Source organism: Nansenia antarctica, assembly GCF_963989245.1.
Source record: "Nansenia antarctica genome assembly, chromosome: 6".
Taxonomy (NCBI): domain Eukaryota; kingdom Metazoa; phylum Chordata; class Actinopteri; order Argentiniformes; family Microstomatidae; genus Nansenia; species Nansenia antarctica.
The window spans coordinates 46,706,375-46,720,736 of NC_137676.1; the positions used below are offsets into that span (position 1 = coordinate 46,706,375).

The window sequence follows — 14,362 nt, forward strand, 5'->3', positions numbered from 1 at the left end:
TATACTCAATGAACCTGTGCCTGCAGCACCGCGCCAGCTGGTTGAAACTCCCGTTGACAGCGGGGGGAATAGAAACGTTTTACCAGGGAATTCTCTCCGCGCTGTGTCGACCGTGATAAGAGTGTCGTATCGACACCATTCAAATGGTTTCGGATTCCCTGTCCTCTCCCCTATCCGGACACGTTTGAATTGTTATCCTAACTCACGGTAAACCGAAGTTATTAACCCGCAAAGGGTGCCTCCAGTAGCCAGGCAGTAGCCATCTCATATGCTCATACAGTTCATAAAGCAGACAAGTGAAGGCAGTGGTTTTAAGGGTTCAAAAAACATGACTTTATTATGTGTACATAGCTTCCTCTCTCTCTTTCTCTTTCTCTCCAAAAAAACACGGTTAATAATATACCACATGCCGAGGGAAAGGCATACGATAGCTTCAAGTTCCTCCATGTCGCTATTGTTGTGGCTGTGTTGTGTCTCGGGAAAATATACGTCACCACCATGGCGCGCTTTTATGACGCGTAACTCCGCCTACTATCGCCTACTCCTCCTACTAGTTCCTGGTCTGTTGTGTATAGTGGAAAACCAGAACTGTTCAAAAGCGTGCCGAAGCGAGCCGACCCGACCCGATCCGGGCCGATAGTGGAAAAGCGCCATTAGATATCAGTTAGTGGTAAGTGACAGTGCCCAGATAAACAGAACCAAAGTTTGGAGTGAAGTCTTTCCCTGTTCATTGACTCTTTTTCAATATAAGGAACCAAATAAGTAATTTGTCATTTAGGGGAACTATCCCAATAATGTAAAGTGTGACTGACTTCTCTTTGCCCAAGAATGGCACCAATTGTGATGGATTCTGAAATATGTTAATACGCCTAACCAGTAGGTGGCGCTCCCTACCGAATTGGATGCAGTCATAGAACCTGTAAGATACCTGAATAAGAGTCAGTTCAGTAAAGTGATGGTCAATTGCATGTCATGTCTCCGTGTGAGTTATTACTTGTAACCCCTATCAGTCATTGTTATTAATAAGACAAAGACATATTACATCAATGTCTCTGTTAACTAATAAATGGCGCTGTAGAACTGTTGTATAAAAGCAATATCACACTCGAGGTCGTGCTGTTATACTGAATATCAGCAGGGCTGTGATTGTCTTTGACCGAATCACAGCCGTGCTGAGACCTCGAGTGTGATGTTAAGTACTAGCTATCAACCAGCTGTATCATTGATTAGCTAAATGGGCTGTCAGTCAATCACTGTCACGAAACTCAGTTTTGGCAAATAGATACTGTGCTATATGGACAAAAGTATGTGGACACATTTATCGTCTGGGGCTGTTTTCATGATTTGGGCTAGGCCCCATAGTTCCAGGCAAGGGAAATCTTAATGCTACAGCATACAATGCGTTTCTAGATAATTATATGCTTCCAACTTTCGTGGCAACAGTTTGGGGAAGGCCCTTTCCAGTTTCAACATGACACTGCCCCCCATACACAAAGTGAGGTCCATAATGACATGGTTTGCTGAGTTTTGTCTGGGAGAACTTGACTGGCCTGCACACAGAGCTCTGACCTCAACCTCATCGAACACCTTTCGGATGAATTGGAACGCCGACTGCGAGCCAGTCCTTCTCGCCCAACATCAGTGCTCGACCTCATTAATGAGCAACCATACTCCTAAAATCTAGTAGAAAGTCTTCCCAGAAGAGTGGAAGCTGTTACAGCAACAACGGTGGTTACCAACTCCATATTAATGCCCATGGTTTTGGAATGAGAAGTTCAACAAGGGTTCAACATGGGTGTGATGTTCGGGTGTCCCAATGCTTTTGTCCATATAGTGTATCTTTGTCATCTTGGGCCGTGAGTAAACTACTAAACTCTCAGTAACAGCTTTGAACAAAAGCGTGTAGAATGCTGAAAAAAAATCACAAATCTCATGTGAAATGAAATATGTTTAGAGTATAATGTTAACATACTAATGTTAATATACATATAAATGTTTTGTTAACAATAACACTCATTTTGAGATTGGATGTAACAGTGTTACCCTTCAGTTTTGTAGACTTCTTTTCCTGCTATCCATCAATTATGTGTTTCTAAGTTAGAAGCCTATGGCCTCCTTGGATGGCATTTCCCCTGCAAGAGTTACAGTTACACGGTAACATGGCATGTCCCCATCAACCAACTTCATGCGTCAGCCTAATAAACGTTGAATATTACAATTAAAAATAACATAAATAACCATGTTTTATAAAACACAGAATTATGCCAGTGACACATTATTTTAATATACTTTCTGCCAGTTTGACAGTTAATAATTTGACAGTTGCTTTAAAAATGACTTAGATTAGGCCTACATTCTAATTGTGTTGAAGTCTATTATAAGTATACTTAAATTTAACATATTTCAAATATACTTAAAATGCTCAAGACCTACATCATTTTAAATGTTTGTATATTAAAAGCTTAAATACAATTTAACATGGGTCATTTTTGTATCCTTTAATATTAGATTATATTAGATTCAACTTTATTGTCATTGCTAATATACTGTAACAACCCTGTATAAGCCCCATTAGCAGCTCCGTCAAGGGCGTTAACTCTCTTGGTGTTGTAGCTAGCATGGCCGGTTTGTAAGCAGAAGATCATGAGTTTAATACCCGCTTAAGGCAAGCCTCTCTGCCCTACGGTTTGGTGTCAGTAGTGGGATGGCACCTCAACATGAGGGCCATTGGAGAGGCATATGAGGGACTTGAGGCGCTTGGTATCCAGTGAAGCGTGAGGGCACGCTCTCTTGAACGGAGGGGATAGTGTAACGACCCCGTTAGCAGCTCCGCCAAGGGAGTTACAATAACGCTACAATAATTTAACTTAAGTATACTAGAAATATAATACTTCAGTAAAGTATTTCTTTTTTCATTTGGGATGGCATTACAGTTCCTCAATGTTGTACTTGATCAAGATTATGGCATTTGTTCTACTTATTTTAAGCACATTTTCACTCATTTGCAAGTCGACCCATCTTTTGACGAAAAAGAAACATCTCAACAAGATGTAAAGAGCCAAATTGAAAAACAACAGTAAGCACTGAAGTCATTACTCAAGAAAATTTGTAACGTTATGCCTTCATGACAAATAGGCCTAATCCTTTTTTCTTAAACTTCCACCACATCTAAAACTTCCCAGAATGCCTTGAGTTTTCCGTCTTGTGATCATGCCGATGGACTAAGTCTGAGAGAAATGAGAAATTTAACAGATAAATAAAATAAGAGAGAGAGAGAGAGAGAGAGAGAGAGAGAGAGAGAGAGAGAGAGAGAGAGAGAGAGAGAGAGAGAGAGAGAGAGAGAGAGAGAGAGAGAGAGAGAGAGAGAGAGAGAGAGAGAGATGCAAGAGAGAACGAGGGACAAAGGAAGGAGAAAAAAAAACTAGGTTTTGACCTGGTTATTTTGTTTGCAATATCTATCTTTGCGATGTCTGTCTTGTGTGTGTCTTGTTTTTATTCCATCTGAGATCAGAGAAAGAATGTTTCCAGTTTGTTGCTGAAAGAGGGCAAAAGCAAACCTTGCCTTGTGTAAGCATGGTCACACCTGTGTGTTGTGTAGCCACAACAACCAGGGTTGTTTATGGCTAAACACAACAGCACTCAGACTGTTCCTTTATAAGGCATTTGGCCAAGGTTTACCTGTAAACAACAGGAGCAGTGGTGGAGGATGGTGATTGGACATTGTTTAAATCTGTCCCTATGGGAGCCCTTGCTTAACATTAACATTTCTAATATAGTTGACATTTGAACAGCAAAACTCCATGTCACACTTGTCAGAAATGTCTGAAATCTCAAATTAAACATGGAACAGTGAAATTAGAAACATGAAACATGATTTAGTATATCATAACTTTTCTGAATACTATTTGTTGCCTAATAATTTCAGCAAATCTGCATCACCATTCCTGTGTCAAAAAACTATAAATAAATACAACATGGTAATAATGTATTTAGGATGACGTAAAAAAAAATACACTCAGATGTGTGAGCCTGTTTACTTTAAATACCATTAGCACCAGCTGTGAAATCATCCTGTTAGCACAATGAATATTTCAAATTGAGAGGCAGTTAAAAATTGGGCTGAATATTCTTTCATGTCTCCTGAGAAAAACAAGCAAAATTTGCATTAATTTCTTGGTTGCATTAGGAGGCGGTTGGGATTGAAATAAATACTACTAGATTTTCTGCTTATCTCTTCTCACACTCTGTTATGACATCTAACTGCACTTGACCATGTTCCTTGTTTGTGTTTCTGTAAGTCCTTTATACAGTTTGTCTTGCAATGAGGAGCTAAGAGGCAAAATAAAACCAGTGGTAAGAGACCCCAGTGGCCAAGTAGAAGGGTACAATGCAAGGCGGTGGTAGCTATGGGCAGTGGTGGGCTCAGCCCACCCAAAAGTGCATCTTGCCAACCTGAAGTGAAATTAAGAAATGTTTTCATGATTGTTGATATTCCTGGGATGTGTTTGAATGTTTAATCTCATATTTGTATTTACTCAGGGTCCTGCCCACCAAGGTGTTGGTTCTGGCACCGGGCCTGGTACAATGTCTGAAACAGATGTTGTTCTGATCATTTGTTTTCTCACCAGCCAAATAATAGTGTGCATAGCTGATTGTCTTGAGGTTCATCTAGACATGGAAAATAATTATGTGCCAATAAGACAGATTTTTTTGCAAATAGATGGGATATTCTCCCCTAAATCAAAATGAAAATCCAATAGCACCTCAAAAGATAAATTGATTCTCTGGATGAGATGTGTGAGAGATAGATTGGCATTATATATGCAATGGTTTGGTCGTTAAAGAATGTGTACCATATGTCATATGTCCTCTTCTCCTGTAAAGAACCCTGATTCCAGTAACAAAGGAGTGCAGTGCACATAGAGCTTAACCTGAATTCTTCAAAGAAGATACCAACAGTGTTCCACTGTGGCTTTATCTTAAAAGCACTGTCTTAATATTTACAGGTATGTTCCTTAATTGAACCTTTGCGAATGTAGACAAAATCAAGTGTCAGGTAGAATAACAGACAGCAAAACATCATATCTATATGTGAATTGATTACAGCTCAGGCACGGTCCTGCAGAAGTTGTCCGATAGGTTGAGGTCATTGTTCAGGTGCTGCTGCTCTATGAATTCTGAGGTCTCCTCGATAATCTGTCCAGGGATGTGGAAGTCAGCAGGTGTGTTGTGTTGGACTGCAGAGTTCTGAGGTGGGTCCTGCTCTTCATTCTCGGGGCTGGCCCTGTTATGGGAGTCGCGGGGCTCCAGATTGCACCCAGTGCCCTGGAGGAACTGCATGAAGTTCTCCTCGATGGAGGCCTCCCGGCTGGGCAGCTGCTCCCCCTCGCCCGGCCCTGCCCGCTTGAAGAGACAGGCCAGGTGCCGGCCCAGTTCCTCACGGATCTGCCTGTTTAGACAGCCATAGAAGAAGGGGTTGGACGTAAAGCAAAAGTAGCCGATCCATGTGACCACTTCCTCTAGCTGGGCCAGAGAGGCAGGAGAGGTAGACACCAGAGCCGAGTAGAGATGGAAGGAGAAGTAGGGGAGCCAGCAGCACAGGAACTGCCCGCCCACTGCCACTAGAACCACGGCAGCCTTCGCTCCACTGAAGGTCCTCTGGGTGGTGGTACGGGCCCCCCCCAGGCTGGCCACCATGGTGGAGTGGCTGCTCAGCGACTCTGAGCGCTGCCGGGGCGTGTCCATCCAGGTGGGCATGGGGCCGTGCTGCATGGCAGCTACCCTTGCCACCTTGAACATGTTGCAGTACACCACCAGGATGATGAGCACAGGGCACAGGAAGTAGATGGCGGTGAAGAAGATCATGAACACCAGGCGCGTGGCTCCCCCTCCAGTCCAGTGTAGGGAGCAGCGTCTCTGCCCAGGGGTTTGGACAGGACCCCCTACCCCCACGTCCCCCTGGAGCACCCAGCCCAGGAGCGGGAGGACAGACATGACGATGGCTTTAACCCATATCCCAACAAGCACTGACACCACCACCCCCACAGTCATCTTGACTTCATGGCGCATGGGGTGGACGATGTAGTAGTAGCGTTCCACATTGATAGCAGCGATAGAAAGGATAGCGGCACTGACCAGACACACACTTAGGCAGAGGTAGCTCCGGCACAGGGCCTCATCCACCAGCACCCGGTCAGAGAGCATGCCCAGGGGCATCAGCACCAGGGCTGCCAGCAGGTCCACCAGACACAGGTGGAACACAAAGGCAAACTTGCGTAGCTGTGGTGTCTTGGTAATGACAGCCATGACGGCCAGATTCCCCACCACAGCCAGCATGTCCATGAGGAGCATGGCGCACAGGGCCAGGGACTGGGTGAGTGCCTGGCCGTTGGTCTGGCTCACGTTAGAGCCATTAAGGTGCAGTGAGGCTGGGAGCCAGGGGGGGGCGGAGAGGGAGGCATTCCACAGGAGACTGGGCATTTCAGGAGGCTCCATGAGAGGATGGGATGAGAGAGGCCACTGACTCTCACAGGCCCATTACCCATCCTCCCTTGTCGTAGGGTGGGACTGAGGAATGAGGGCTCAGGTAGTGCTGTCTGTCGGAGCAGCCAGTGCAGGACAGGTCATGACCCTGGTGGACCTCTGGACTATGGATGGGCTTCAGGTTGCCCTAGGTTCTGGATTGGTACGGCTTTGCTTGATTACATGACTATATAAGTGTTGTTGTTTATCTCAAAGCTCCCAAGGAAGGCAGCCCTCTTACTTCAAGAGGCTACTTGTTGGAGAGATTGGACTCTGAAACAAAGGAGAAACATTATTGGTCAAAAGCAAGTTTCAAACAAGAAGCAGATCTCAAAACAGCTCTAATGAATTATGTCATGGATGACATAACATTTTAAAAATCTTTAAAATCATCTCTGCATAAACACGAATGGTTCCAGTTTGCTTCATGAAATTATCTAATAAAGCTTTGAATGCCATTCAAATCACTATCTGACCTTCTAATAATTTCATTCAAACATTCAGAAGCTGTATCAAAAGAGCCTACAGATAAATCAAAGATAGGGACCTTCCCAAGCACAGTTCAAGGTCAAAATACAGTATCCTCTCCTGTCAGTTATCACTGAAATATAGACAGGAGCATTTAAACTATTTAATGTAAGTGTTTAACATGGTGTTATGGCCATCACAGTGGTCTTCATTTGGTGCATGGGTAGTCCATTTTACTCTTGTGTTTCCAAGTATGCCACAGACTTCATTTACATCCCAGTTCTTAATTTACCACATCTTTGACATCTGCATCATCAAATGTGTGTTTTCAGGACACCCAACCCCGCAGGGAGAAGCTTAAAGCACGAATGCGACCATATGTCTCCTTTACCAAAGTCAGAAATTGCTAACTGTAGGGAGAATTTGTCAGCTGTGACACTCTGTTGGCTGAATTACTGATTTCATGGTTTACACTTATGGAGATTAAAAAGTAAACATGTCTTGAAGAGTAAGAATAGCCAAAATATGGTATTATTTATCACCTTGATCTGATGTGGGAGATTACTGAGTGATGGCAAAGATACAGCATTTATGGGGGTGTTGTGCATTCAGACTTTATGCTATATCTGCAATCAAAGTGAAAATAAATGTTTATAAATAAAAACTATACTATACAGTGTGTATTTTCAGGTAGGTAGGGATACTACCAGAAGTATGGCATGGACTAAGGGAGCAGCTTTAATGGAATAATGGTCTGATGCTGGGGGGGGGGGATGGTGTCTTAGCTCCAGGCCTCTGTGTGCATGTACTTCCCATTAACAACAGAGTAATCAGGAGGCTCTGTTCTGTGTTTGCTGTCACAACCTCACCTGGCCACAACCCCGCACACTGTCACAGTCATGGAACAACTGCACAGGCTTTTGGTACATTTCCATACACATTACATCTGCATGTGCAATTTGTCCATTTCATAAGTGTGACGAGCACATTGTTGTGCCTGTTCTTTTCCAGCTTGTCACGCACAACAAGCATGCCCGACAAAGCTCTGATTTTACCCAGAGGTCTTAAATAGGTCTGAGGGTCAAAGCAACTATCAACCCAATAAAAAAACTATAAACAATGTTTTAGCTGTGATGTAGTGATATAGTGAGATGCCCCAAAAGATGCTCAGTTGAATCAGCATTAAGTGGTTTATTTCTTTTTCGGGTCCAGAGCTTCTCAACCGTGTTATACAAGGGAGGGACCGTCATAGAACTGTTACCTCCTTTGACATCCACTTTGACATCCACTCACTGGACTAGTCAGGACCATGCACTAGTGCACTGGTCCATCTCAACAGGCATTTCTGTGTACAGATTATGTGCTGATCCAGTTAATCTACTGCAATGTCATACTGAGAAACAACATTCAGAAAATAGTGAAACCAAAACATTCTGCTGACCAGCCAGTCTTTCTAACATCATGTCAATTCATTATTCACAGCAAGGAAATATATCCTGACCCAATCCTAATTCTGTGTTATTTGCATGTCAAGTACATGTCAAGGGATACAAGTGGCCTGGTGACCAATTTAAGTCAATTATCAAAGTCATTCGGAGCAGGGAACCTCTCACAGTGCTCTGAGGTGACATTTAATGAAGGGTGGTGTACAGTTCTCTTGAAGGTTAGACTGCACAAATTCTACACATTACATACACAATAGAGAACAGTCTGGCTCGCCAATGTCTGTTCGACATTTTTACATTTACATGTTTGGCATTTAGCAGACGCCTTATTCCAAAGCGACTTACAATCAATACATTTGACTAAGCAAGTGAATCATCAATCCACTAGTCGTAGCAGGAAGAGTAATCTAGCTCAGACCCGGGGCATGTGCAACAAAGCACTCTTTCTAATTTTAGAAACATAATTTTGTTACATTTTGTTAAAAACCCCTTTAAAAACCCCTTTAAGTCCAAAAATCTACAGAATACTTAATATTAAACAAAAGGTTGCTGCATTTTTGGCATTTCACAGTTTCCCATTTAATAAGATCACACTTAGAGACTTAAAATTGCTTGAAACACTACCTCACTGTCCAGGAGCTCACAACAATGTCAGGCCATGTCGGAATCTCAGATGCTGCCAATTGAGAAACCTATGACCCTATCATACACACATTACTTTGTGTTTACTGCAAAGGAACAAAGTTTTGAGCAACAAAAATAAGAACATTTTCATCATATGATGCTTCCTACTGTGTGTCCTATTTTCTCTCTCTAAACCTGACCCTTTCCAGTAAACAGACTGTAGCTTGTAGTGGACATATTGTAGACTATATGATGTTCTAATGCTGTGTCACAGATTTGTACAGTAGTGTCTATAGTCAAATGTAAATGTGGTATCTGTGAACAGTGGTCAGAATGGAAGTAGGACATACCTTAGTCTGGAGATGGCTGCTCCCTCCTGCTCAGGTTCACAGTCTGCTATGGAAGTGGACCAGTTTCGCTCTTTCACAAACACACACACACACACACACACACACACACACACACACACACACACACACACACACACACCACGTCAGAGAGAGAGAGGGAGATAGATAGAGAGAGGGAGAGAGAGAGAGAGAGTGAGAGAGGCGCTCCTGTGTCTCTTCCTCACCTGGCCCTTTCATCTCCTTGTCTTCCCACCTCCCCACGCTGACCCCCTATTCCCGCAAATCCAAACGCTCACCCACACACACACGTGCGCACACACACACACACACAAACACGCACGCACGCACACACACACACACACACACACACACACACACACACACACACACACACACACAGACACAAACACACACACACACACACACACCTCTCCCCCTCAGTTATCTTCTGGCCGGGTCTCCAGTCCAGGTGGCCAAGGCAAAGCAGGAGCAGAATGGAAGGAAAAACAAAAAGAGCACAGGACGGCGCGCACCTCTCGTCTTCCAGCTTCTGATGCACGAAAGCACAGACACACATACACTCACACACTCACACACACACACACACACACACACACGTGCTGGCTCCGGCACGCGCTAAGGGCAACTGCAGAGCAGGCAGGCAAGCAGGCAGGCAGCATCCAGCCTCTCTGCTCTCCACTGGGTCTTAGTGTCTCACAGCCACAGTCTCCCCCTGGATAGATGGCTCCCTTTCTGGATATTCACTTCCCAGAGCTCTGATAGCTTCAGTAAAGGTCAGGCCAGGTCTTCCTGATGAGGAGAAAAATGTGGAACAATTGGGACACCAAATCATCTTTTCTCTTGGACTCAACGGTTCTAATTTATTCTGTATCTCCTTATGGGGGCTTGCCAGGATCCTACTCACCACAATCCTGCAAAAGCCGTCTCACGAGGATGGATTATTGATTTGCCAGGGGAAAGAACGACAATGGTTAATGTTAATGAGCTGAGATTAACATGTACAAAAGCCCTTGTACACATTCAATTGGACTTTATGTCTTTATTTCACACAGTGGGTTTACTATTATGTCTCTAGACAGGTACTCTGTTCATCATTCTAATACCTGAGAGCTAATGTGACAGTACAGAATGATTACTGTATGTGCGTAATGTACTGCAATTGCAAACAGGTAAACAATGATCAAAGAGATAAAAGTCTCTAAGATAATAGTTAATAAGATAAATGTTAACATTAGTCAACATGCCATGAGGGGTCATTTGACCCCTATGAGTAAAGATAACTGTTGTGTCGGAAGCAGGGTAATTTACAAGCAGCCAACTAGTGATCGTTGTGTGTAAATAGCAGATTCCCATTCTAAAGAGGTGGCTCTTTTAGTAGGTAAGAAGGCACGACTGTTCTAGGGCTATGGTGTAAATAAAGGTAGGCCTCTCTCTGTCTGCAATTCACCTGACAATGACAGTACTGGAGAAAGTACTGGATTAGCAGAGTTTAGGGATGAGGATATTAAATAACGATGAAATGAATCATTTCAATTTTTGTTTTTTTAAGGATTAGATAAGGATTGATTAACATTAACATTGTCCAGCATGAATAACATTAACATTGTCCATTGTGCCTCCACACCACCATTGGACTCTCAGGCTCTGCACTGAAGTGGTTTCAGTCCTATCTCTCTGGCAGGACCAGGGCTGGACTGGGACAAAAATTAGGCCCTGCCATGTGGCTCAGACCAACACAATCGGTCCGACCCCGCCGATCAACATGCTGGCAGTCTGTTGAATATACCATTTGTAAAACCCCCTATAGAGCGGAGTAAGTGACATGGACAGCAAGTATACCAGCAAATCAGCAAAGTTCTCATTTACATGTACACACAGGCTGCATGATTGCATTATGTTACACCAGAAGCCCAGTCATTTCAAATGGAAGGTTGCAAGACAACATTATTGGGTTGCAGACTGCATGAGTTTTATTTCTCCATGCAATAAAAAGCATTCATTAGTTCTGAACTAGGCTAGTGTAGATTTTTTTATTTTTTTTTATTTTTTTTCAAATAAAAAGTACACCCATTGTTGGTATTGCATTTATGTCAGTGACAGTGATACCTCAACTTGCTAGCTAGCAACAAAATAGAAAGTCACAAAATGCAGAACACCCCCATCTAACGTTAGCTATAGAGTCCACAGCCAAGCAGCACTAACGTTACACCACGAGAGAGATCACTGTGTGTGCATGAATTCCAGCCAAGTCCTGGTGAAGCGCAATGCAATCATGCTGCCTGTACGGGTTAGCATAAGTCATAAGACATTCTCTGCTGCTGCTCCCTTAATCTGGCCAATGCAAGCGACTAACATAACTTTGCTTTTGTAAAACCAAGTAACAACATTGCTTACCTCTCTAGCTGTGTCCTGTCTCCTCCTCAATTGCTAACGGCACATCAGTGCTAACGTTAGTTAGCGGTAAAGATGTTGCTGTGGCAGCCGCAGCTGTAGTAGGCCTAGCCCCCACAGTCGATCCAGAGAACATATCTGTCAGTTTCTGACATTTTGAGGCATCCTCTGCTAGCTTCTTACTTTTTTTCTCCCTAATTTTCTGGGCACCCCCTTTCACTATCTTATCTACGAACATGACACTGTACTTGGGTTGTCGGCCGAGGGATCAGAGTGGGGGAGGGGGCCGATGGACAGCAGGGCCTAAGCATGTGATTGGGCCAGCCCATGTGTTAGTATAAACGGGGGCCGCCGCTTGATTCAGCGCTAGTTGATGCCGTGCTATTTTGGGCCGCGCTAGTTTTTTTTTTTTTTTTTTTTTTTTTTGGGGGGGGGGGGGGGGGGGTTAGGCGGCCCGACCGGCCCAAAACTAGCGCGGCCCATCTGCCAGCGGGCAGAAAGATTGTATGGCCAGTCCAGCGGTGGGCAGGACTGAATACGTCTCAGTGGGAGGATGCAAGTCCAGACTGCTCCCTGTTACCTGTGGTGTTCCACAGGGGTCGGTTCTCGGCCCCATCCTCTTCATCACTTACATGCTCCCCCTCGGTCGTGTCATCAGCAGACATGGGATGTCTTTCCATTGTTATGCTGATGACACACAGCTCTACATTAAAACTGCCCCAAGCCCCTCTGCAGCCATGTCATGTCTCACCACCTGTCTTGAGGAGATAAAGGCATGGATGAACAATAACTTCCTGCAGTTAAACAATAACAAATCCTAAGCTCTTCTTGTTTTTTACTATGTTTTTAACTTGTTATGTTTTTAGGTTGTTTAGTTTTTTTCTCTCTGTAGCACTTTGTAGTACTCTGAGATTCTTTTGAATGAAAAGTGCAATACAAATAAAATGCATTATTATTATTATTATTATTATTATTATTATTATTTTCCAACATCAATACGGAAAAGGACATTATCTACATTCCATATGTCTTCACTATGTCATTCAATTTGTGGGATTCAGTCCCCATTACTACCCCCATGAACATTTGTCCCAGGATGCTTTGTGTAAATTATTATTATTGCACATTCCTCCCCCTAAAATTGTTAGCGGCTGTGTTCCCAAGGGGGCCCTTTCACCAATTGAAGTGCTGCACCTTTGCCCAGGACGTGGGAAAATCTTAGACTTATATTGCTAGAGAAGCCACGTGCTATCTTTCCCATTCATTGCATTTTTTACAGCATGAGGTGAGAAGGTTTTAGGCAATTGCCAGGTCTTCTTCTTTAAATGTAATTGTAAATGGCTTTCAGTGGCATGACGCCATCTACTGGTGCCTATAATTCCCCTGGATATTAATAATTTAATAATTTAATAATTTAAATAATTTAATATTAGAGCTGTGTTGACACTACACAAACAGATACTCCAGCACAGTAGGGAGGTATTCCATCAACATCGCTAGAGGACAATCCAGGCTTATTTTGATAAGTCTCACAATATCTCTATGGAGTGAGTTCAGTGAATAGCAGACTGCCCCTGAGATATGCATACATTGGGAAAAACTACACAATATGGGAACTGTGAATGTTGTTATGGTAACTTTCCATGTCCAACGTAAGAAGAATACTAATCAACTTCCTGTATCTCCTCTCATTCTTCTTCTCTCCCAACAACTAAACCCCAGAGTAGGCTACATACTGTATAATGCTGTGCACCCTACTGTGAAATCATGGCTCAGCAGTAGGGGGAGCTCTTAGATTTCTGAACTTACAGCGAAGTCTTCTCAAACATAAAACAGGATTTTACACAACATACACAACAGCTGGTTTTGACATGATATGTGTCAGAAATGCATTGATATAATATGACAAAAACACAATCGTGTACATTTTTTGTTACAAACCATAACTGGTAATGTCAACTTGTAATCATTGCTAAATGATACTCAGTCAAGCAGAAATATAATTATTTTCAAGTATTAGTGACAAATCGCAGATAGAAATTCCAGACACTCTTGAAATGTACTGAGATGTGAATGAGTTGTGAACTACATGTCTACAAGTCCTCTATGTATTGTGATAATGGTGTAATTTCCATAGTTTAATGGAAGCACACAAGGGAGTGCTGTGCATTGCCTGCACTCTATGTTGGAGTCAGCCATCAGAGAGTGAATGATATCATCTATGCACAGTTGTGTATGTTTGTATATGTTTTCTAGATCATTTCATTGTCCATATTTTCTTCAGTGTTCATGTTAGGAGAGACCCAGAGGAATCAACCCACGTCTACCGTATCTCAGTACCGGGGCTACCGGGTGTGGCTTGGTTTGGAGCTGTATCAGATACAAACACACACACACACACACACACACACACACACACACACACACACACACTCACTCACACACACACACACTCACAAACTCACACACACACACACACATACACACACACAAACACACACACACACTCACACACACACACACACACACACACACACACAC

The 14,362-nt window shown here is 43.2% G+C and overlaps 1 protein-coding gene across 1 annotated transcript; it reads right to left on the bottom strand.

The window, feature by feature from the left end:
- Window positions 1-5,100: 5,100 nt before the first annotated feature.
- Window positions 5,101-6,495, bottom strand: gpr61 (G protein-coupled receptor 61; the record flags this gene model as incomplete). The annotated part of the gene is made up of 1 exon (XM_080535264.1): window positions 5,101-6,495. The coding sequence occupies one exon, from the start codon at window positions 6,493-6,495 to the stop codon at window positions 5,101-5,103; it is 1,395 nt and encodes a 464-aa protein (XP_080391390.1).
- Window positions 6,496-14,362: the final 7,867 nt, after the last annotated feature.